This window comes from Canis lupus, chromosome 9 (genome assembly GCF_003254725.2).
Source record: "Canis lupus dingo isolate Sandy chromosome 9, ASM325472v2, whole genome shotgun sequence".
Classification (NCBI taxonomy): domain Eukaryota; kingdom Metazoa; phylum Chordata; class Mammalia; order Carnivora; family Canidae; genus Canis; species Canis lupus.
In genome coordinates this window covers 23,181,025-23,203,885 of record NC_064251.1, presented here as the reverse complement: position 1 = coordinate 23,203,885, position 22,861 = coordinate 23,181,025, and the positions used below count along the sequence as shown (strand labels likewise).

Sequence of the window (22,861 nt, the reverse complement as noted above, 5' to 3'; positions counted from 1 at the left end):
TTCTCCAATCAGATCACTCTGACTAGGGGAATTTTAATTCAATTTTCCCTGCCTGGCGGTTAAAAAGCGGTCAAATCGCATCTGATTAAATTCATTCTCCAGCCAATTGCCTAGTATGGTGTGGGCAGGCTTGGCGGAGAGCTGCTCGTTTTTCAGTGCCATTTCCAGCTGGGCAAAGGCCCCACTTCCATCATCTTGGAGACTTCAATAACGTGGTAAATGACCCGATTTTGCTCTGTCACTCCTTTCCACACACGTATTTAACAAATTCTTTGCCCAGTTTTGATAGAGATGGCCTGCACCCACAAAGTTTATCCAAGTTGTTGGGTAGATGGCTCAGGTTCTCAGCCCTACAATGTCTGACACCCAAAAACTGATCTATTTGACCCGTTAGTTCTTCAATTTACAAACAGGACAAAGATCCCACGTGCTATTTAGAGAAACAGAGACTAAGGGTTGTTTCCACCCAGTACCCAAGCTTCCTTTCTTCTTCTTTCTCAGGAGGCTGATGAGTGCGGTCAGCTCAAGTTCAACAGCAGTGATTTATAAAAAATGTCACTATAAGTGAAGTCATGCATGTATGAAGTTTTCTGCATGTAAGCTGAGGGCTTGTGTTCATTTACCCACTTTTTCAAAGATAATTTAAATGTAGAAACAGATTTCCTTTTACTTTGGAGTCAAAGACCAACCTTTATATGTGATATGACCGTGAGGAAACAGATCTCCACAAATGTCCTGTATAAATGAACGTAATACTGCAGTTTACAGACGTTAGGGGAGACCAAGGCCCTGAGGATGCAAATTTATAATGGCTGTGTGAGCCCACTCCCTGCTGTCACTGCATCACAGTAACAAAATGATACACTTGCTTTGCATAAAAATAGTGATAAAAACACAGAGACATTTTTTCCACTTATTTATTACATTTGGACCTTTAAGAAACATATACCATTAGATATACCACTATTCAGTAAAAATCTATTCTAGTTTTTGGGAAGCATACGTGTCACAAACTATCTTGTTTCTAGTCTCCAAGACTTTACTAAGAGTTTATCAAAAAGGTAGACTCTGATCTATGGGATCCTGAGCCTTGAGGTTTTGAGTTTTGATTCTTGTAGAACAATTTCAAATGAATGAACTGAATTCCCAGCTGTTTTCCTCCTGGAATGGTCTAAGCATTTTGAAGTTGTCTAGTCCACTGCAATATTCAATTCCTTAAGCTTTGTGATCTATTCTGTCTTTGGAAAACTTGGTAAAAAAGTAATTTTTTTTTCTGTACAGTAAGGATGAATTTATCAGAACACACCCGGTATGAATTATAACAAAAAGCAGTATACATAATGTGTATGCTCCATGTTCGTTTTAATGACTACTTCATAAGCTGGTAACTACTCAAACTATGGAGGCTATTTCTGGATCAGTAAGACCCAAACTCAGTTGTAGTCAACACCCTAACACAACTCTTGGTACTCCACATTGATTAAAAATAAAAAAGGGTAAGTGAACAAATACATATTCATACATGATTACCTTTTCAAGAAGCTACTCTTTGTGGAAGAATACAGGGAGGCTGTTGATGGGGACTGGGAGGTTTAAAGCTATGGCTTTGGTAAGCACCCCAGTGAGCTGTAGGAAGGCATTTTTAAGAGTAGATTGTGCAGCATCAAAGGATAACTCTCTAAAAGAGGTGGGCGTTTTCTCAGTTAATTTAAATTCTGAGGCTTTCAGTAGTTGAGGGCTAAAAATAAGACCCAAAGAAAAGAACTAACTTCATAACGGCTTAAGAAAGGTGACTGTGCCATTTGGCTCGTGATGCTAAATGGTCCAAAAGCCTTTGGTGGTATGATATGGACAAGAAAAATATTAATACACAAACCACATAACACCATTAAAACTCAAAAAACATTTTTTTTTTTCATTTAAAAAAGTATTTAGAACACATAAAACAAGGCAACATTTATTCTTTCTTCTCATCTTCTGGTGTGGGGTCTGTCGGTGGCTCCTCCACTGTTGCACTGTTGCTCTCTGAGCCAGTGTTACTATCACTGGTCCCTTCCTCGGCCATACTGTCCACCCCCTCCTGCCCGCTCTCCTTGTCCTCAGGAGTAGATGTGCCTTCTTCACCGTTCTGTTGGCTTTCCGTTGCTTCTTCAAGGTGTGTCTCCTCTGTAATCACACATTTGTCACTGTCAGTTCCAAGATAAAAATTTACTCTTCTAATTATGCTATGCTGTCCAACGTGGTAGCCACTCACCACAGGTGATGTTAAGCATTTGAATGAACTAGTGTGACTGAGGAACTGTTAGCACCTTTGAAAACAATTTGGATTTGAAAAATCTACTTTTCAGCTGTAAATTTACAAAAGCTAAATACAGATCACAATTATTTCTGATGAAAACTTAGCTTCTAAATTAGATGTGCTACAGGTATAAAATACACGAGGTTTTGAAAACTTACTATGAAAAAGAATGTAAAAAAACTGATACTTAAAAATGTTGATAACTGCTTGAAATATTAAGATATCCTGGGTTAAATAAATATATTATCAATATTAATTCATTTGTTCTGCTTTACTTTAAAAAGTGTTATAAAATTAATAATCACACAGCGACTTACATTTTATTTCTATTGGACAATGCTGTTCTCTGCTTTGGGTTTAATTAGTGGGAAATGACATAAGGGCAGTATTTCAGGTACTTTGTTAAAATGTCATGCTGGGCTGTTTTCTGTAAGCAATTAAGAGCATGAGGTTTTTGCTCAAATAGTCTCAATTTTGTTTTTTCCTTCAGCCTCTAAAAGGATAAAATCTGAGTAAAGCCCCATAGGCATGCTCTACTCACAGATGACAGAACAGAGGCCAAACACAGAGTGTTTTGTCTAGTTGCAAAATGAGCAAAGAATCATACTCCATACCCTAATTCTCAAGCTCCTGCTTTAATCACGGACATGTACTTATGCTCCAAACTTGTTAAGATAAAAATATGTTCACAAAAAAACAGAAAGGCTCAGATAATTAAACTTAAAATCTATCTGAAATGCTAATCTGAATTAAATTTTTAATAACATCTGGTAAAGAGATCTATATTCCATTATATAGAATAGTTTTCCTGATGTCAAATTGGAAATTGTCAGTTGAATGCCAAGTATGACTACTGTCTCTCCCCCTTATTGCAGTGATGGTCCAGGGAACCTTTGGCTGTATTTCCCATACTTTTTTTTTTTCTAAGATTTTATTTATTTATTCATGAGAGACACAAAGAGAGGCAGAGACATAGGCAGAGGGAGAAGCAGGCTCACTGAAGGGAGCCTGATACGGGACTCGATCCCAGAACTCCATGATTATGCCCTGAGACAGAGGCAGACACTCAACTGCTGTGCCATCCAGGTGTCCCTCCCATAATACTTCTTTTTAAAGATATTATTTATTTATTTGAGAGAGAGAGACAGAGAGAGAGAGAGAGATCATGAATAGGGGGAAGGGCAGAGGGAGAAGGAGACTGCTATGTGGGGCTCTATCCCAGGACCCTGGGATATGACCTGAGCTTATGGCAGACACTTAACTGACTGAGCCACCCAGGAGCCCCTCCCATCATACTTTTAACTTAGTCCTGTTTACATAGGGCACTGGGCAGGGTCATAACAGTGCCAGAAGGTAAAGTGATCTCAAAATTTCTAGTAATCAATTTAATTGATATTTTATGTGAGTTTTACATCTTATTTTGTGCCTTGAGGAATGCTTTTAATCAGGAAAATCAGAATGCCTGGAAGTAAGAACTTCTCTTGGATCAAGTCAATAGACCGTTTCCGTAAAGACTAGATAGTAAATATTTTGGGTTTTGTGGGCCAGGCAGCCTCTGCAACTACTCAACTATACTGTGGTAGCCCCAAAGCAGCCACAGATAATACGTTAACACACAGGTAAGGCTATGTTCCAACAAAACTTTACGAAAACAGGTGGCAGGACAGGATCTGGCCTGCAGGTTTTACTTGCCCAGCCCTGTCTTAGGTAGATGCTTGATCTTAAAAGTAACAACCACACACTATGTTTTAGCAATAAAGGTTAAAACATGGAGTGTCATTACTGTGTCAAATCCTATACTAAGTGATTTTACATACATTTCCTTATTTGTCCTCTAGAACTCACTGTCAGAGGCCAGTACTAAAGTACTTACAGGTGAGGAAACAGATTAAATAATTTATCTAGTCATAGGCTAGCAAGTGGTGAAAGAGTATTAGACCCAGATCTGTCTGACTCCAGGGCTAGTAACCTTAACCATTCGTATCATTCTACTTTATATGCCCGAGCTGGAAAATGGCATGACTCAATCCAGACAAACAGCCAAGACCTCAAACAGCCAGACTACGGACCAATGCCCCACTGCTCTTTTGTATTGACACCAAGATTTTATGTGAATCTACCACAGAGATTAGGATTTGGAAAGGAAATGTGTAGATCATATAGAGAATAGCCCTTGACCATGACTTTGCAGTCAGCTGGCAGGTTACCTGTCTCCATAGGGATGCTTTCGTCGTCCTTCTTCTCCTGGGTCTTACTAGCAGCTGGCTCTTCCTCGGGAACCATGCTGCTCTGACTACGTTCAGCTTGCTCTGCTGCTTCTTTCTCCCTCTCCTCTTGCCTTTTGCGAGCCTGTTCTTCTGCCTGTGCAATTTCAGCAGCAATCTTTTCCATATCCACTTCTACTTTCAAACCGCACAACTAGTAGTCAGAAAGAAATACAACTTTCTTAGTAATGTTCTTTTCTTATAACCTCTGAACCAGAGGAATTATTTCAAAAAGTGGGTTTTCCTGGCTATGAACTATATACATTTTGGGAGGGGGGTGGGAACGGACGTGGTTTGAAGCTCTTGTGTCTATAGGAAAAAAAAGTTGCTCTATCGGCCACTAACATCAAGTATTATGGGACAGTTGGTGAGGCAATGCTGAAAGCACTGGACTTATATATATATAAGGCTTCCATTTCCTATTTCAAGATACCAAACACTAGGTTTACTTGTGTACAAAATGTACACCATAAACTACATTAAATGAATAAATCTCAATAAAATGGAAACAACTCATGACAGCATGAGTTTAAATTAGACACCGGGGGTCTAGGGTCTATAGGCCTAGTACATATGTGTATACTATATGATATTTTAAACCTATTGAAATTTTGCCAGAAAATGGGAATAACTTCATAAAAGCAAACACGTTACCAGTTAGAGCAAAGTTAACCCTGTTTCAAAGTGAATAACATTTAATAAAAATACTATTGTGGAGAAAAGAAAAAGAAAAAAGTACCAGACACAGTGATAAAAAGTACAGTGAACACATTAAATTGATACCCTTTTAAGTTCATTGTTAAATGAATCTGTGCTTTCTAGGAACTTCCTCTTCTTTTCCTGGTGTCGCTCCTCTATCTGAAGAAGTTCAGCTTCTAGTTTTCGCTGAAAGACATGATCAGCCTTTATTATTATTGAATTATTTTCTCAAAAGCAAATGGCAAACATAAAACATATTTCTCAATGGCCCATGCTTTTTCACAGCATGGCAAAGGTTTTGAATTTTGAAATTAAATCATCTATTGTACAATATGTCTAGCTAAGATTTAAAAAACATAAAATGTGGCACAGAGGAGTGACTACAATTAACAAGTATATGTTAAAGAATATTGTTTCAGGCCTGAGCAATGTCTTCAAAAAAATATTTAGTTAAGCAGTAACATCTGAGAAGATGTCTTAAAATTCTCCATACACATACTTTCCATCACAAGGGTCTGTGTTACAGTTTTGATGACAAACATTAAAATCTCTGGGAAACCTCTACCTCCTCAAGCCTCTTCCCTGAATGAGGACCAGGTAAGATGGAACACAGAAATATTTAGCCTGTACACTGATGCATGGCATACAATCATGCCACTGGGGCTCTGTGACATACACCCAGTTTATTGTAACAAATGCTTTGTGACTTTACCTGATGAACCATTAAGGACTGGACCTGTCGTTTGAGGACCTGCATTCTAGCTGTTGTGACAACTGACCGAACGTCTGGCACCACACTCTCACTAAGGATTTCACTGATGAGGCGGTGGTTTCTCTGGAAACGGGCAGTGGCTGTATGCTTCATTGAAAAGCCATCATCATAATCTGGAATAAATAAGATGTCTGGAAATGAGGTCACTAGTAACCATAAACAGGAGAGAGTAACAATGTGAACACCTAATCACCAAGGAGCCATGGCCCTCACTGGCCTAACAAGGGGAGAAGCTTCCTTGCTCAGCAGGGAGTCTGCTTCTCCCTCTCCCTTCCCCCTGCTCATGCTTGCTCGCTCTCTCTCAAATAAATAAATAAAAATCTTTAAAAAACAGAAACAAACCCAACGGGGCCTTACGGGCATCGTAGGAGCAACGGGGCAGTCATTTGATTAAAAACCATAGGGAGGATTACATAATGTTCATTGGTCAGGGTACTGGTTATTCTCCTGAAATCTTTAAGTGATGATGAGTCTCTGAGAAGGACTTGGCTGAAACACAAATGATATAAAACCATGTATCTTCTGGCATGAAAATCCAACAATGGGAGGGCTTGCGTGTTACAGCAGGACTGCAGTGCTGCTGAATGGTTTCCTCTTTCAGTAGTAATTTAGGGCATTTATATGTGATGACAACACAGGAGCTGGACAGCGTCTTTGTCACCATATGACTTTAATACTGAAGTATTAAAAATGAAATGAAAAATGCCCACTTGCAGAGAAAACATGAACTCCAGCAACACTGTGTCTCAGACTGCCATATACATCTTATGCAATTAAAAAACCATTAAAGCCCTAAAGTAATTTTATAGGAAAAGAATGTTCACTACCAAATTTTACCTTTAATTTTTATCAATCTACACATGTATAGAGTTGTCAGCATGTAAAGACATTATACTGTTTCGTTCCCTCAAACTCATATACTTACAACATGGATCTGATTTGTATGCTTATTTTCAATGGCTATGCAACAGTGTTTCCTTCATCTCAACCCTTGTCTATCACCATTGTGGTTTGGGGCATATCTGCTAATAATCCATACTATCATTTAACTTACTTAAATTAACTCACTTTAAAAAAAAAGCTTCCTCTTAAGCAATACACATTATTATAAAAGTTCCTTTCTGGACTATCTAATTATCTCAGCCTCCCACCAGAGGTGGAGGGACCACGCTTTAGGAACCTTTGCCAGCGGTCCAAATTGTACTGCTTTGTCACAGTTTAGCACCTCCTTTATTATTTGGTAATTAGGTAGTTCCCAAAATCTCATCATCATAAACACCATGGCCACAGACTGTTTTGCAAATTATTTTGTCTCCTTTCAAGTAATTTCTTTAGGAAACATACTTCTGAAATGAAAATTACTGGAATATAGGATACCATTAAAAAAAATTCCATGACTGGGACACCTGGGTGGCTCAGTGGTTGGGCTTCTGCCAAAGGCAGATCCTGGGCATGATCCAGATTCCAGGGCATGATCCTGGAATCCGAGGACGGAGTCCTGCATTGGGCTCCTCATGGGGGAGCCTGCTTTTCCCTCTGCCTATGTCTTTGCCTCTGTGTCTCTCAAGGAATTAAACAAAAAATCCACGACTTTCCTGGGTTTTTTGGGGGAAGTCTTTCATATTTGCACTTTGGATTATACATGGTATATTCATGCTACCTCTATCTAAATTATATGCTTCCTTCTTTCATTTATAGGGCTCTAGTGTTGACCACTGGTAGGGGAAATCAAGTCTTAGCAATCTGGGCTTGTCTTTCCTTGCACTTAAGAGTTGTCTGACTTGGGGCAGCGGTGGGCTTATATTTTCTAGTTGTTTTCTAATTCACTAGCTATTTATTTTACCTCAGTCTCTAAAATGCCATTTAAAAAACCCTTCACTGTTTGGAGTGGAGTGCATATGCCTTCTCCGTAAGAGCAGCTGGCAGCTGCTGTGCTGCTCATAGGGGGCTGTCCTTCTCTTGGATCGGTGCTCATCCCCACCTTGCAAATCTTCCTTTTTCTGCTCAGTTCTGGGGTGAAAAATCCAAGGTCTAAAGTCACTCTTCTCCTGGCATCTTCATTTCCACCTGTCCTTTCTTACCAGCAGCTTTAAGTTCCTATCTTAAACTTGTAAAACATAATGGGCTGAAATCGAAGGAACAGAGAAGAGGATCTTTTAAAGACTGTTCCTGAATGAGTCTCTAAAGTCCTGCTCAATGCTTACACGGTCTCCTTTCACCTAAAAAAAAATGTTAATTGCTTCTACTTGTGGCTCCCATGTGGCTAGTCTTGGTTTATACTCTTCTACTGATTCCTCATCCTTCTAATTATTCATAGACTGGATCATCTTTTTAGTTCTGCAGGTTTTTCTTGCTTAATCATCCAATTTGAGTAATTTTTTAAAAAAATATTTTATTTACTCATGAGAGACATAGAGAGAGAGAGGCAGAGACACAGGCAGAGGGAGAAGCAGGCTCCCCATAGGGAGCCCGATGCAGGATTCAATCCCAAGACTCTGGGAATCATGACATGAGCTGAAGGCAGATACTCAACCACTGAGCCACCCAGGTGTCCCAATTTGAGTTATTTTGCTCTGTGTTTGCTAGTGTGTCCTTACCACTGCTGATTCCATTTAACACTCGGTACTGTTTCTATTCCATATTTTACTCTATTATTTATTATTATTATTATTCTATTCTATTCTATTTATGAGAATATTTGTCAGTATCCCAGTCCATTCTTTTTAAAAACATTGTTTTCCTTCTCCTTTTAGGTATACGTTTATCCATGTTTTTAGGTGGCATTACTGTTTCCTCTCTCTGCAGTATCTTTAAAGTTCTTACAAGCCTCCTCTGTTACCCCTACTCTGAAATGGGATCTTATTTTCTTGATTTTTTCTTTTTTTTTGCTTGTAGCTAGAGCTTCTGGCCTTTTCTACCTCATAGCAGCACATGAGAAAATGTTATTTGTACAGCAGGTGTGATTCATGGAGGAGTATGCTCCCAGATGCAGGTGGCTAGCTCTGAGGTTCCTTGCAGCTTCAGATCCTGCTTGGCTGCAGAGACCAGGGGTAGAATCTGTACACCTGCAAACTTGTCATGGGATGCCAATCAAGATGCTCTGCTATTTGTATGTGTGTATAAAGTTTGTATGTGTGCACTTCCTCATGTTTATCATGAGCTATGTTGATTTCTGAATTAAATAGAAAGAAAAATTCCAAATACTTCTATCCACTCATTAACTTTCTCCCTTAAGTGCCTTTAATTCAGCAAGTTTAAGGAACCAACAGGAAAACAAGATATAAATAGAAGACATTTAGCTTTTTAAAAGCAGTTGCGGCAAAATTCTGATTATGACTCCAAAACCTTCCCTGTATAAAGAATCTGGTAAACTATAAATAGTTTTTGCTGTCTTCTACACTAACAAGGATATACCTTTTTCTTGTGGGAAATTAATATATCTTAAAATAATTACTCAAAATATTAAAATGGCACTTAGATATGCTTTGTTTCCCATTTAGGATAGGAAATAAAATAAAAACGTAAGAGATTGCTTTTTTTTTTTTTTTTTTTACCATCTGGATCTTCAGCAGGCTGAATGCTCATGTAAGGTTCTCCTTTCTCCATGCGAGACTGTCTCTGTCGACTTTCTTCCTCTAAAGCAGCTTCTGCACGACTTTTCGCATTTATGTAAGCAAGGTATGCGGGGGAATTATGATAGGCCTTCATAGATTCATTGTACTCTATCTGAAATTCAAATGTTTTTCAGTTTTATAATTAACATATTGCAGGTTATACAAATACTTTATCTCATTTGACTATCAAAAGACATAATTATCTCCTTTTTACAGACAAGGAATCTGAAGCCTAGAGAAATTTGACTTGACCAAGGCAGAGACAGTAGAGCCTCAACTGATTACAGCTTTTGTTTTTTATAAACAAGCAAATGTTTATGCATTTTATATATTGTCTCCATCCCACTGTGATCCCCATTCTACCTTTTCTGCTTCGTATTCGTTTAAATATTCTTGTTTTTCTTCATCAGTGAGATCTCGCCACATGCCACCAATAATCTTGCCAATCTCCCACAACTTTAGGTCAGGGTTGGAAGCTTTTACTTGGTCCCAGACCTTAAAAAGGAAACATGAAATTTTTAGGATGCCTAACAATACAGACCTTTAAAAATATTTTTTAACATAGAAACTTTTAAACATAAACAAAAACAGAAGGAATAGTATTGAATCCTTATGTTCTCATCGGCCTGCTGTAACAAAATTCAATAGTTGACCAATCTCATTTCCTCTGCTGGATTAATCCATGGCAGATCTCAAGATATCTCCAATCACTGTTGACAGTTAAGATGAGCTAACCCAGTAACATAGTCTCTCTCTAAAAGTTCACAGAATTTAGAAGGAAAGTGGTTAATCTGTATAATACAACAGACCATATCTTTAAATATATGTGTAACAATTGTGACCACAAATTTCTAAATAGTGGTGAAAATAGCTAAATGCTCTTGCTATTAATAAAGATACTGGCTCTATTTGTTACTTTAAGAGAACACAGGTTCATAACCAAGCCAAACCAAACCACAAGGGAAAATTCAAGAAGAGTAAAGAAAATGAAAATTACCATAAGCTTATTGTATAGATATAACCCCTGCATTCTAGGCCTTTTTTTAAATTCAAACATAGAGTTGCTATTCTTTTTATAAAAAATAAAGAGTCTAATACATGTGGTACATATGTATGCCTTTTTTCACTTCAGATTTTTCTCATTTCACTGAACTTCTCCAAGAGGCTATATAACATTGTCTTATGGATTTAAACTATTTATTCAATGATGTTCTTCTTGCTGGATTTTACTTCTGGAATTCTGAAATCAGAATTAAGTTCTTTAAAAACTGCAATTCCTTATCCTTTCTCTCTAACTATGCACAGAAACACTGGCTAAGCCATTATGAAATCTGATATAGAGCAAAGCAGCAAAGAGCAGTCCTCATTCCCTTTTGGCACCTAGCACCTACCTTTCTGCTGTACCTCATGTAGGGCATCAGCGGCTTATCTGGTGGCTTTGGGGGTTTTGGAATCGTAATACCAGAGGATGCCTACAAAAGAGTTAAATACATTCATTATTCACTTGCAAGTAGTTAACCAGCAAAATGAAAAGAGAGCCCTTAAAAAATTCTAATGCGCCTTTCTTCTACTGGTCCATGGATACAAGATTCTTATATTTTCTCCACTGAAAATAGCTATCTCTGCAAATTCAGAAATGTTCACATCAAAAGAAAATAAAGAAAATGACTTTAGGCACATAATTTTAAAATATTTTACTTAGCAGTTTTTTGCTACTGGTTTGACAACCTGGCTGTGAACAAATAACATATTACATAATAATCCATACATCGAAAAAATATATATGTTTACATATCACATGTCCCACATTTAGGACATAACCTAACACCCTTTTACTGTGCTTAATTTACCATTACATACAGTCAACACTTGATTATCTGCCCAAGTCTAGGCTCCTTCAGAACTTACCACTCTCACACTGTCTGTGGGGGACTTTGTATCTACCTGTACTATTTCAGAAATGCACTGCACCCCTACATAAAGAATACCCCTGCAAAAACTACCTTCTGGTTCAAGACGGAAAACAAAAAAACTTTCCTTTATCAAGACTAGAGATTTTATTTTTTCTTAAGGTTCTAGGACCATATCTAGTGGCTTTCTACAAAGTGGATCAAAAGTATAAAGTCATGCCTTTTCTTGTCCTTAGTCCTAATAACAACATAGGAATGTACCAAGAACAGAGAAATGGCAAACACAGGGCCCAATTATTTTTGAGGCCTTATACTGATTACAAATTTTTGGCTTTGTGGAGAGAAAGAAAAACAAAAGGCGGAGGGGAGACGAAAAATATTTCTTAAAAAGGTTAAGATAAAGGTAGGATAGAGGGGGGGAAAAAGGCCAAGAAAAAGATGAGAAATTGGTTCTTTCTATGGGCTAATATCTAAGAGATACCAGGTACTGTCTAGTGGGTGACCCAGATAACTCCAATCCAAAAGTACTTATTTCTGAGCTTAGTTTCATCTTAGCATACATGACTACATTTGGTTAAGGACCCAGAATAAATTAATAATGACTGAATCACATTTATTTTCTCTCAATTTCTAGGAGACAATGGATATTGATGCTCCTTGCCGGGCGAGGGTGAAGAGGTGCTGGCTTCATTATCAAAAGACAGGGACTGGTGAATCCCTGTAAGGAGTCTAAATGAGTGACATTTTGTTCCCTTGCTCTTCAGCTGCTACTGTGATAAAAACCTGGACAAACTCCTCATTTTTTGAGTTGGGACACCAATTATGATTATTTTTTATCCGAGGGCTCAGAGATTAGTGTGTCCCATTCCACTGTTTTCAAACAATGCTTCCTCCTCCTCCGACGAGGGTCTTCCTCCAACCCTATTTACTTGCGGTAACTCTGCTTCTTCATACGTGAACTTGTTAGCAAGGATATCACCTTTGAAGCAGTATTTCCTCTTTTCTTTCCACTTCTCCCATACATTCACACCACACCTCATGCCAGTGCCCATGCAAACAGACCTTGTTTCTTTCTTTCTTTCTTTTTTTTTTTTTCAGTCAGTATTGGGCAATGGAGTGAAGCGAGCCACAGGGATAGACACTGTCAACAGCAATGGTATGAACAGGCCATAAGAGAAGATCTGTTTCAAGGTCTGTAGCTCTGTTAAGGAGGGGTAAAGGAACTCCTATGAGGCTAACCTTACATCACTGGTTCAGAGCAAGATTCACAAAGGTCTGAATTTTCATACATGCAGTTATTAGAAAGCATTTCCAATTTGTATCCAACACAAATTTTCAAAATTCCATAAGGTGGGTTACAAATAAAGTTGGAATTGTCCAATAATTGAAGTTGTAGACCACTCCTAACAAATTTCCTTTAAAGAGATAAAGAACTCTAAAATGTCTATATTTAAATGTATTGAATTAAAACACTTTAAAAACAAATTATAGTAATATATGCTCTGATTACTTTTCAAAGAACCACAATTGATAACATTAATGGATTTGCTTACTCTTCCTCTTTTCTTCCAAAGGAAGGGGTACCCAAATTGTCTACATACTAAGGCTACATTTTCATCATTTGAATGAAATGATCTATATTTGACTAGTCAATTTATAAATACAAACAAAGCAAAACAAAACCAAAAACAATAACCAAACTTAAATTCTAGCTGGTTTTCAGGACACTAAAGATGTATATCACTAAACATCTCTAATTTATTTACCATCTCAGCAGACATCTTCCTACAATGTCTTAAACATTACCCTTAAAAAAAAAAAAAGCAGTTTGAACTGAAGACATTTTAACCTTATTTTGATAAGAGTCCATCAGAAACAACCCCTGCTTTCCTGCCTGTACTCCTCTGGCTTGAGGAGTAAAAGCTGCTGGTCCCTTTACTTTTGAGGGAATGTTTCCCTTCTTAGCGGTTTCCTTCCTTGTTTCTATCAGGAAAGGTACCTCTAGTAGGAAATGTCCCTCTCTATAATTTTTTGCTTCTAACTGGAAATGAGTTGGGGGAATGTAAGTAACATGCTTGTTAAAACTGTGCTAATATAAGAGTAATTACTGGAGGACACCTGGGTGGCTCAGCGGTTGAGCATCTGCCTTTAGCTCAGGTCCTTCCCGGGGTCTTGGGATCAAGTCCCCACAGAGAGCCTGCTTCTCCCTCTGCCCATGTCTCTGCCTCTTTGTGTCTCTCAGGAATAAATACAATCTTAAAAAAAAAGTAATTATTGGGAATTGCCTATGAATAAAAACCATGATTTTGTGAAATTTATTTTGATCACTCAAGAGATTTTGTTTCTTCTAATTCTCCACTTTCTCTGGTAGGGTTTTCTTCTAGAATGAAATTTCCATTACAGTACAGAAATAAGCCATTTTTAAAATTTTGTCTCAAACTTTTCACACCTGTACTTAAAGAGAATGTTAACCAACATTGGAAAGGACTAACTAGGAATGAATTCCATCTCATCGCTATTGCAGGTACTCCAAAAAATTTCTGCAGGCTGTAAAAAGTCTCGAAACTATTCAAGTGTACTAGAATCATGAGGGAAACCAGATTTCTGTAGACCTACAGGAAGCTACTTACTTGATAGGGCTTCACAGACTCATTTCTTCAAATTAGTGACTTAAGGCTATTAGCAAACGATAATATCAAATAGGAACCGAGAAAAAAAAGGTAACACATCCTTGGGGGTCATCTTAAAATAAAACACTTTGATAATAGTCAAAATCAGATCCATTAAGTCCTAACAAAGTTTAAGTTAGATATATAAAAAAAAGTTGTGTAAAACTTTAGGCATAACTAATTTTCTCATACTGTGATTCAGTGACCTTAAAAGTTGAAGGGGCTGAGATTAACAGGCTGAAAGCCTTCAGTTTCTAGGCCCCTTCAGGTTGAGTCTAGGTTGCATACACTTTTTGGTACTATGAGGACAATAATACCAAGAAAACCACCACAAAAAACTAAAACACCAAATCTTCCACATCCAATAACCCTCCTGTATTAATCTACCCCAAAGCTAGTGCCCACTCCAAATATTGGGTTCTAACATCTCCCAGAGGAAATGAGGAGAAATATAACTGACTCAGGTCCTGAGACAGTGGGTGACTTTTCCTTTTCCTACTGAATGATCTCTCTTTATTAACAGAGAATTCCCACAGATATATCCAAGTTAGGAACAAAACGCTTATACAAACTGAAATACAAATGATGCTTATAATAGTTATCACCATTTCTATTCCATTAACATAGATAATCAAGAGCTGACTGTATAGAGCTATTAAAATGTAATCATTCTCTTTTCCCTCCTCATGAATAATTTTCTGCATTAACATGAATGATCCAAAATTGATTTTGCTCCTTGTTTAAATTAAAATGCTCTTTATCATTGGATAACCTTGCCACCTGTTATACTTGTGAAACACATTTAGGCCAGGGAAAAACACGTACCAATGCACATAAAAATTGTATGCATTGTGAAATGCATACATACACACACTTTGTCAAAATTCTTTTCAGATACCATGAAATATGCATGGCACATAAAACTTGATATGCTTATGAAGTACAAATTATGCAGAAACAATGAAAAATTTAGACAAACAAAACCTATCAAGCTAAGCAGTATGCTTACCAAGATAGACATACAGTTTGATAGTTACAAGTTTTCTGCTCTAGCTTGACTACAGGGTGAGAGGGCTCTTTTGAAGTCACATTAATTGAATTATTTATGAATACAGCAAACAAAAACCAAGTATTAAAAAGTTTACAGCCATTCTGGGTTGTGTAAATTCTCACCAATGCCACATATATGTAGGTATTTGGCTTTTGGATTTATTTTTATTTACTTTGGCAAATAATTTTTACATTTATTTCTTTGCTAATTAAGCTTCCTTGAACATAGTTTAAGATGATTCTAAATTAAAAATCTGAAGTATTATCACCCAGTTTGGGTGTTTTAGGTTGATCATTTAAATGAAACATCCTCAGTTTTGGAAATTATACCGCCTGTCCTATAGATAAATGCACTTTTAGTTGTAGGTATCTAGTTTGGCATGTCAAATTAATTTCATTCAACATGCATTCTGAAATTCTTTGAAGTTACATAAAAATCTTTTTATAACTGGAGAGAAATGAATCTCAGAAAATCAACTATTAAATCCAAAAGACAAATAATTATGTGCAGTGGTTCAAACTGGTAGGCCAGCGGCAATAAGCTCAGGCCCATAAGCCTGGCTTTTATTAAGAAACTGAGTTCTTGAGACTCATGCCAATTACCTTAAATGGAAGATACTCTATCTCAAAAAGGGTATTTTAACCATAAGAAATTCTAGGTTTGTCTACATATAGTATAAGCAGTTAAGTGCCCAGGGCTTTAGCTCTACCAACCACCAAACAGAATGGATTCTTCTTTTCTTCTATATACATATCCAGATTTCGCTATTTTTTTTCCTCCAGTGTAAGATCGTACAACGAATGTTTAAAATAGTCAAAAAGCCAGGTTAAAAAAAAAAATTTTTTTTAAATGGCTGTGCTGATGATTCAAAAGGACCTAACTCTGGAGGCATTTCTGGTCAAATCCAGTTGTTTGCCGGATGCTGTAATAGTTGATTCTCCTACCGTGACCCGGCTGTTGGTGCCCGGGTTCCCTCCCAGCCTGTAGTTGTTGTAGGCGAGATGACTGTATGGATTGTATCCCACAAACCCTGGTGTGCTGGGCATTTGCTGATGGAAACAAATGAGACAAAAACACGAATGAGAAATGAGCTCAAACGAGGAAAACACAGAAATGAAAAATGATCTGCATATGGCATGCAAAAGCAACCTGAATTTAAACAAGCAATGATGTGTTGTAATTGTTCTTTTTCTTTCATTGAGAAACCAGTCTGCAAGTGTTTTTGTTTTTTTTTTTCTTTCTTCCCTTTCTTTCTCTTTGCAGGGGGCCAGTCATGTTTGTTAGTGTGAACGTGTGTGCTTGTTTTTTTGGAATAAGCAATACACTGAAGTGTCTCAAACATTCCGGATTACTTTATGATCAATAATATAGCAACTTAGCAATATATGTCTGAGATAGGAAGGCCTGCAATGTGATAAACTAGAAGTCTGAAAACACTTTACATGCAAAACAAAACGTGATTTACTTGACAGTTATGTAGATGCCGCCAATGTATTTAACTACTAAAAACAAAAACAAGAAATGGATCGTTTTCAGAGACAATTTTAAATCATTCTATATAATGTGAGAGATGAAAAGATACTCAAATCAGGAAGCCAGAGTTGTCCATAGAAAAGAACATATGTGGAATTCAATGGGTGTCACATACATGATTTCAAAACAAAGACTTATAAGAAATGCATGGATTTCATTTGGGGGTACTATCTCATCTTTTAAACCCAGTCATTCTTTTTTTTAGGCTTTCTCTTCCATCTCTTCTTTGATCCATCTTCCATAGTCAATCATGAACACTTTCTGCCTTAGTTTTAATGTGAACTACTTTTCTAGTTGACAGACTTGAACTTTCTTTTTTCATCTACTTTCTTGATAGCTCTGACTCTTTCAAAACACAATTGCTCCAATGGAATTTTTGGGTTTCGTGAATTATGTGTTGATGTAATCACAAATGGGCTCTTATATAGCAGTGCCTTCATGGTTAATACAATGACATCCAATGTTCATAAGAATCAAGGTATAATGCATAAAAAGGATGTAGCAAAGAGAAACCAAAAGTAGGGTATTTTACCTAGTGAAACTCAATCAAAACAGCTAATTTAAACATGCAATTAACAATATTAGTCCTCAATTGTGGAATGTAAAATACACAACACATCCCAACTAAGCTGTGGCTGTTATAAACACAATTTTCTAAAACATGCCGCTGCACATATCCTTAGTGTCCCAAAGAAAGATATTCAAGCAGATACTACATTTGAAACTCTTTAGAAGAAGAGAACTGATCAATTCTAGTCTGTATAGTTATAAAAGACGCAAATTAAGCATATTTAAGTAGGCAAAACACAGATGAAGTATCAAAGGCACAAAAGAAGTGTATATTACTTGGAGTGGTACATTTGGGTGGTGGTGGTGGTGGTGGTGGTGGTGGTGGTGGTGGTGGTAGTGGTGGTGGTGGTGGTGGTGGTGATGGCAGAAGTATGGAAAAAAAAGAGGAAGGAGGATAATTCATTCAAAATCCATTCTGTTGGATGTGCTAATCCCTAGTCTTCTTTATTTTATGTGTAAATGTGAAATTACAATGGTACAGAAATAGGACTAAAGAAAGGCCAAAAAAAAAAAAAATCCCTCTCTACATTCGAGAAGTCATAAGGGGACATTCGGTTTTTGAGCTATTTTTATTATCGCCAAAAATCAAGTTTGTCTTCCAGAGATTATACACTGTCAGAGGCAGTATGTACGTCAAAATGACATCTTCAAAGTTTGCATAAAGAATGAGAATCACTGTTCAACATTATGAGGCAATAATGTAAGAAAATTAGGTAAGGGAATTAAAAAAAATCAAAACTAAAACATTACAATTATACCATTTCCAAAATTGAAGTACATGGTTAGCTCTTTGAGGTCAGAATCTCAAATGTTCAACTCCACCTGTATAGCCACTAGCAGAGTGCCAAGGAGATGGTCATAAGAAATGTTCTTTGATTTAAGAAAGAAAACAAACCAAACACAGGACTTTAAGATCTACTGGAAGTAACTTTAGAAACTGTATGTTACATAAATTGAAATGAGAACATGAGATACAGTATCTCTTTTAAGAAGTATTTTACTAAGGAAAAATAAATTGTTGATAAATAAAACTAAAGCATACATCTGAGGGTTAGTAAGAGAGTCATCTAGTGGAGAAAAAAATTACACAAGGACCTAATTAGTAGGCGAGCCTGCAATTTGGGGGATAAGGGGTAAGGAAGGAGGGCTAACAGCTGTTAAAGAACTGCTTTTGTAGGCTATGGTCAATGTTAAGTGTTTTTTTTTTTTTTCTTAAAGACAAAAAACAAAAAACAACAAGGAATCCTTTTCAGCAAGGCCTGAACAGTTTGTTATATCTGTTTTGTGGATTGGACGATTATTTTACACGCTGTCCAAGCTGGGCCAGAACTTGCTCGGTGATAAACCTAGTTCACAAGTATGATTTAGAAATTTGGAAACATACTCAATAGGCAGGATCTGACCCACAGATAATGAAATCCTTACTTAAACAGCTTGAAAAATAAAAATTTATAATGAGTGTTATTATAGAACTGGAAGCTTTATTGTTTAATATGAAAATTATATATAAACAAGGAGAGAAAATATAACCAGTTGAAGGTTAGGTTTAAAAATAATAACAAATGCCAGAATGAGCATTCACTCAGTATCAACTCTTGATAGAGATTAACTAGAAAGAGGTGTTAAACTTATCATTTATTTCCCATTAAAAAAAGAACTGAGCATAGGAGGTTGGAATTTCAGCAATATGTTTCTTAAGATGTTGGGGTTGGTTCAAGGTAAGATGCAAAGAGTTATTTTATTTAGTAGGAAGTGCTGTTTTTTGGCTGAATTTTTCATCCTGTTGCTGTGATGATTGAGTGACTGTCACTGGAAGACATCTGGGTTTTTGTATCAAGGCCAGACTTGGCTATTACATTAACAAGAAAATTAAAACTTACTGTTGCAGGAGCTGGGGTGGGAGGTGGGGCATAAGATGGTCTTTCTGTTTGAAAGAAAATAAATAACTTCTTGTAAACAACTGAGATATAATACTATGCAACAAAACTACCAATGGTCCTGTTTTGAAGAAAAAAAATGAGAGTATTTTGGAATTCCCATTTGCTAGGGCATTAGTCTCTTATTAATAGATAAATATAAAAAATGAAACTTACTTGACATTTTGGAAGATTAAGTTCTCAGTTCCTTAAGAATGAATCTGAGACACTAAAATAAAAAAAAGAAAAAAAAAAGAAAAAAAAAGAGAATCAAAACTCAGCAAGCATAAGAGATGTTCTCCTAAAGAATAGGGTAGTTTAATTGGTATTTCTTAGTAAAATTACACTATCTTCTAGTAATCAAATCTTTTGCATATTTTACTAGTTCTTATAAGTCATGTGGTTCATCAGAATTAAACAACTAAAACAAATTACTCGGGATACTAAAGGTGGTATTAGACATGTACTTCCAAGTTTTTTTGTATATCAGGCCACCTCTTGCATGGAAAACATTTTGCTAATGCCATGTAAACATTTAATCAAACTGATAAAAATATAATGACAATAGAATGTGATTTATTATCAGGGCCCACCCCAACAAGGCCTACCAGATACTATACTAACAGCTCACTGATCAACAGCAGCTCTACTTCTATTTTTTTTTTTTTTCCCCCAGCTCTACTTCTATTAAAACAAGGCAGCATTTTATTCCTGGAAGCAGTGCAAAAGGTAACTGGTTGATAATGAGCTTTACATTCTCTTATAGTGGTAAACAGCTTTGTATTTCCTGGGAATAACTTTTGAGCAACTACCTGAAAAACTTATTAACCCCTCAAAGCCCATTTCAAAAATATATCTCCTCCAATGGGACTTTTCCTGATAAATTACCTGGGGAGAACAAACTGCTTCCTTCTCTGTACTCCTATCCAATTTACATAAATCTATAACATTGTTCATTATATTGCATTATACCTGCGAGTACGGCTAGATTGTAGAACAGAGGCCTCTCATTCATTCTTGCAGTCCCAGCACCTAGCTCAATTCTTACATTTTGTCCTAGTATTACCAGCTCAGAACAATAACATACACGTGTGAGCTTGTGAGATTGCTCCTTACGTCAATATACATCACACACAATGTGTACAAAGAGACAAACATTCATTTTAGGAAAAGAGCAAGTAACTTCCATGACTGCTGGAGTACTTTCTTCGAACGTTATGTCAAACAAGCACGATGCTTTTGCTTCTTTCCTACACTTTAAGGGGACTCCCTGGAGCATGAGGAGTAAGAGGACTGTGTGGAAAGAAATATTTTTTCAACGGCCCGACCTGGGTCTCTTCCTCTTTCCTCAAGGAAAGGGCAGAAACCATGGATTTCGGTGCAGATTTCCTTCCTGCTATCGTTTGGGGGCTGGGGGTGGGGTGGGGTGGGGTGGTGGGCAGCGTGCTGTCAACAACCGGTAGGCCTTGCTGTGGGGAGCCCTGACAATAACTGCCAAAGCTCCCTGGTACATCATCACACTTTACTGTCAACACTTTACAATCCTTGCCCTCGCCTGCTACGGTAAATTCTAAGTAAGAGTGGGCTTGTACATTCGTCTGCCACAGGGACCCGTCCCTGGCGCCTGCCATAAATACTAGCTGCTTGTTGGGACACCTTATATACGAGGAAGGCTCACCGCTTATCTTGGTTCATGGTCACAACCAGCCTACCGTGAGATATGTTTGGACATCCCTACTTTGCACGTGGGAAAAAAAAAAAAAAAAAAGGGAGTCTCGGCGAGTTTAAGTAACTTGTCTCAAGCCGCACAGGCAGGAAGTGCCAGAGCTGGGTTTCAAACCCAGGTCAAACGGTTTCAGAGCTTTCGCACTCCACTCGAAGCCACCCCGTGGGTCGCTGCCCAACCGGGGGGAACCACCTTCCTGGGGGGGGAGGGGAGGGTCGGGTCGGGGAGGGGGCTGGACCACGGGCTTGGCTCGCCCCTAGGGCTTCCCCGGAGGTCGTTTCCTCTAGGTTGCCGTGGAGAACGCGCTTGACCAGGAACTCCACTGAAGAGGGGACTGCGTGGGTGGCGTGACCGATTCCGCGGGGTGCGTGGAAGAGGCACATCTTGCCTCCGGGGAGGGGCCCCAGATGGGACTCCCTCCCGGCCCCCGCTCCGCTAGGCCTCACGGAGGCCGCAACCGGCCCCCAGCTCTGGGCCCGCGGCCCCGCCTGAACCCCAGCAACCCCCGGGAACTCGAGGTCCAGCCAAGCCGGGACACCGCAACTCGCCACCCTCCCGACCCGCTCGGGCCCAGTCGGAAACACTCACCCGCGGGCAGAAAAAGCGCCCGCAGCTCCGGCCTCGTTTCTCTTTGTCCCGCGCACGCCCCGCCCCTCGCGTCCGGAGCGTCCCCACTCGCACTTTCCACACTCTTCTTAATTGTCTTCCAGGCCTCACCCGACTCTTTAAAAAACAAAAACACCCTCCAGTTGAGGATGCGGTGAAGCTTCGTCAGTCAGGGATTTTTTTCAGGCCCCATACGTTCCTCCAAACCGGCGGAATGTGGGCATTTTCGGGCTGGGCGCCGATTCGTCACGGCGAAGTGGGCGGAGGGGCCCGGCGGCGGGAGCGGCCTGGGCGGCCGCCGCGCGGGGCCGGAGCGGCTGCAGGTGGCTTGGCGGGAGTCGCGGGCCTCGGCTTCCACGAACGGGGTTGCTCCGGGGCCGCCGCCGGAGCCGCCGCGGCCGCTCCCGCAGGTGGTGGTGGTGGTGGTGGTGGTGTTTTCCGGGTTCTTCCTTGCTCGCGCTTTCGGAGCCAGAGCACGAACTCGGGCGAGCCGAGGATGGAGGCGAGGACCACCGGGTTCCTGGAGTTTCCGTTCCCACGCGCGCCCCGCGGGGCTTCCCGCCTCAACGGCCGGGCGATAAACCTTGACCAAGAATGCAGCGCGGGGACCTTTTCGGTTTTCCCCAGCGCGCGGGCGCTGTGATCGCCAGGTTTCTGCGCCGGGGCGCAGAGATGCCAACCCCCTCGGCCAAGGCTGTGCGCCCCTGCGGCGCGGGGGCTGCCGCGGCTCTCTGCCCGGCGCTGCCTGGGCTCATCCCCACCTTCGGCTCAAACTCACCTGACCTTCCGGGTCCTGCTCTGACTCTCACTGTGGTGCCCTCTTGGAACCCCCCCCCCCCCAATAGTCCTTCCCCTGAACTCGCACGGTTCTTCGGTGACTTTATTGCACTCTGTGCCCTTTTCCCTACCTACGCTGGTTTACCAGTTAGTGCGCCTTTCCTGGGATATGTCAACACCTGGCCCATGCCGTGGGCCGCTGTGGAGGGACAAGGATCTGTAATTGCTTGAAAACGCTGTTGACATTTAGAGGGACTGATTGAATTCTTGGGCTGCTCTTGGGGGCTTTTAGGTGTGCCAGCAGGGACCAGGGCATCCCCAGAAGTCTGCAAAGCCAGCCACAAGAGAGACATCTTGTCTAATTCTTCTGCTCCCAATATTTTCATACTCATAAATAGCGGTCAGTGAAACTAAAGGGAAAGGTTGAAAGAGAGGTTGTCAAAGGATAATAGGCC

The 22,861-nt window shown here is 39.3% G+C and overlaps 1 protein-coding gene across 6 annotated transcripts; it reads right to left on the bottom strand.

The window, feature by feature from the left end:
- Window positions 1–901: 901 nt before the first annotated feature.
- On the bottom strand, window positions 902–21,941 carry SMARCE1 (SWI/SNF related, matrix associated, actin dependent regulator of chromatin, subfamily e, member 1). Of its 6 annotated transcripts, none has more exons than XM_049114052.1 (11): window positions 21,612–21,941; window positions 19,475–19,526; window positions 19,262–19,305; window positions 16,160–16,327; window positions 11,040–11,120; window positions 10,012–10,143; window positions 9,589–9,760; window positions 5,975–6,147; window positions 5,347–5,448; window positions 4,507–4,717; window positions 902–2,166 (listed from the first exon to the last, which is right to left on the bottom strand). In XM_049114052.1, exons 2-11 carry the CDS (start codon window positions 19,479–19,481, stop codon window positions 1,958–1,960), a joined length of 1,299 nt encoding a protein of 432 aa, XP_048970009.1. In that variant the 5' UTR covers window positions 19,482–19,526; window positions 21,612–21,941; the 3' UTR covers window positions 902–1,957. The 6 variants fall into 6 exon arrangements, with proteins under 6 accessions (XP_048970009.1, XP_025295434.1, XP_048970011.1 ...); XM_025439649.3 differs by having other exon boundaries at window positions 16,223–16,327; XM_049114054.1 differs by lacking the exon at window positions 16,160–16,327.
- Between the last annotated feature and the right edge of the window lie 920 nt (window positions 21,942–22,861).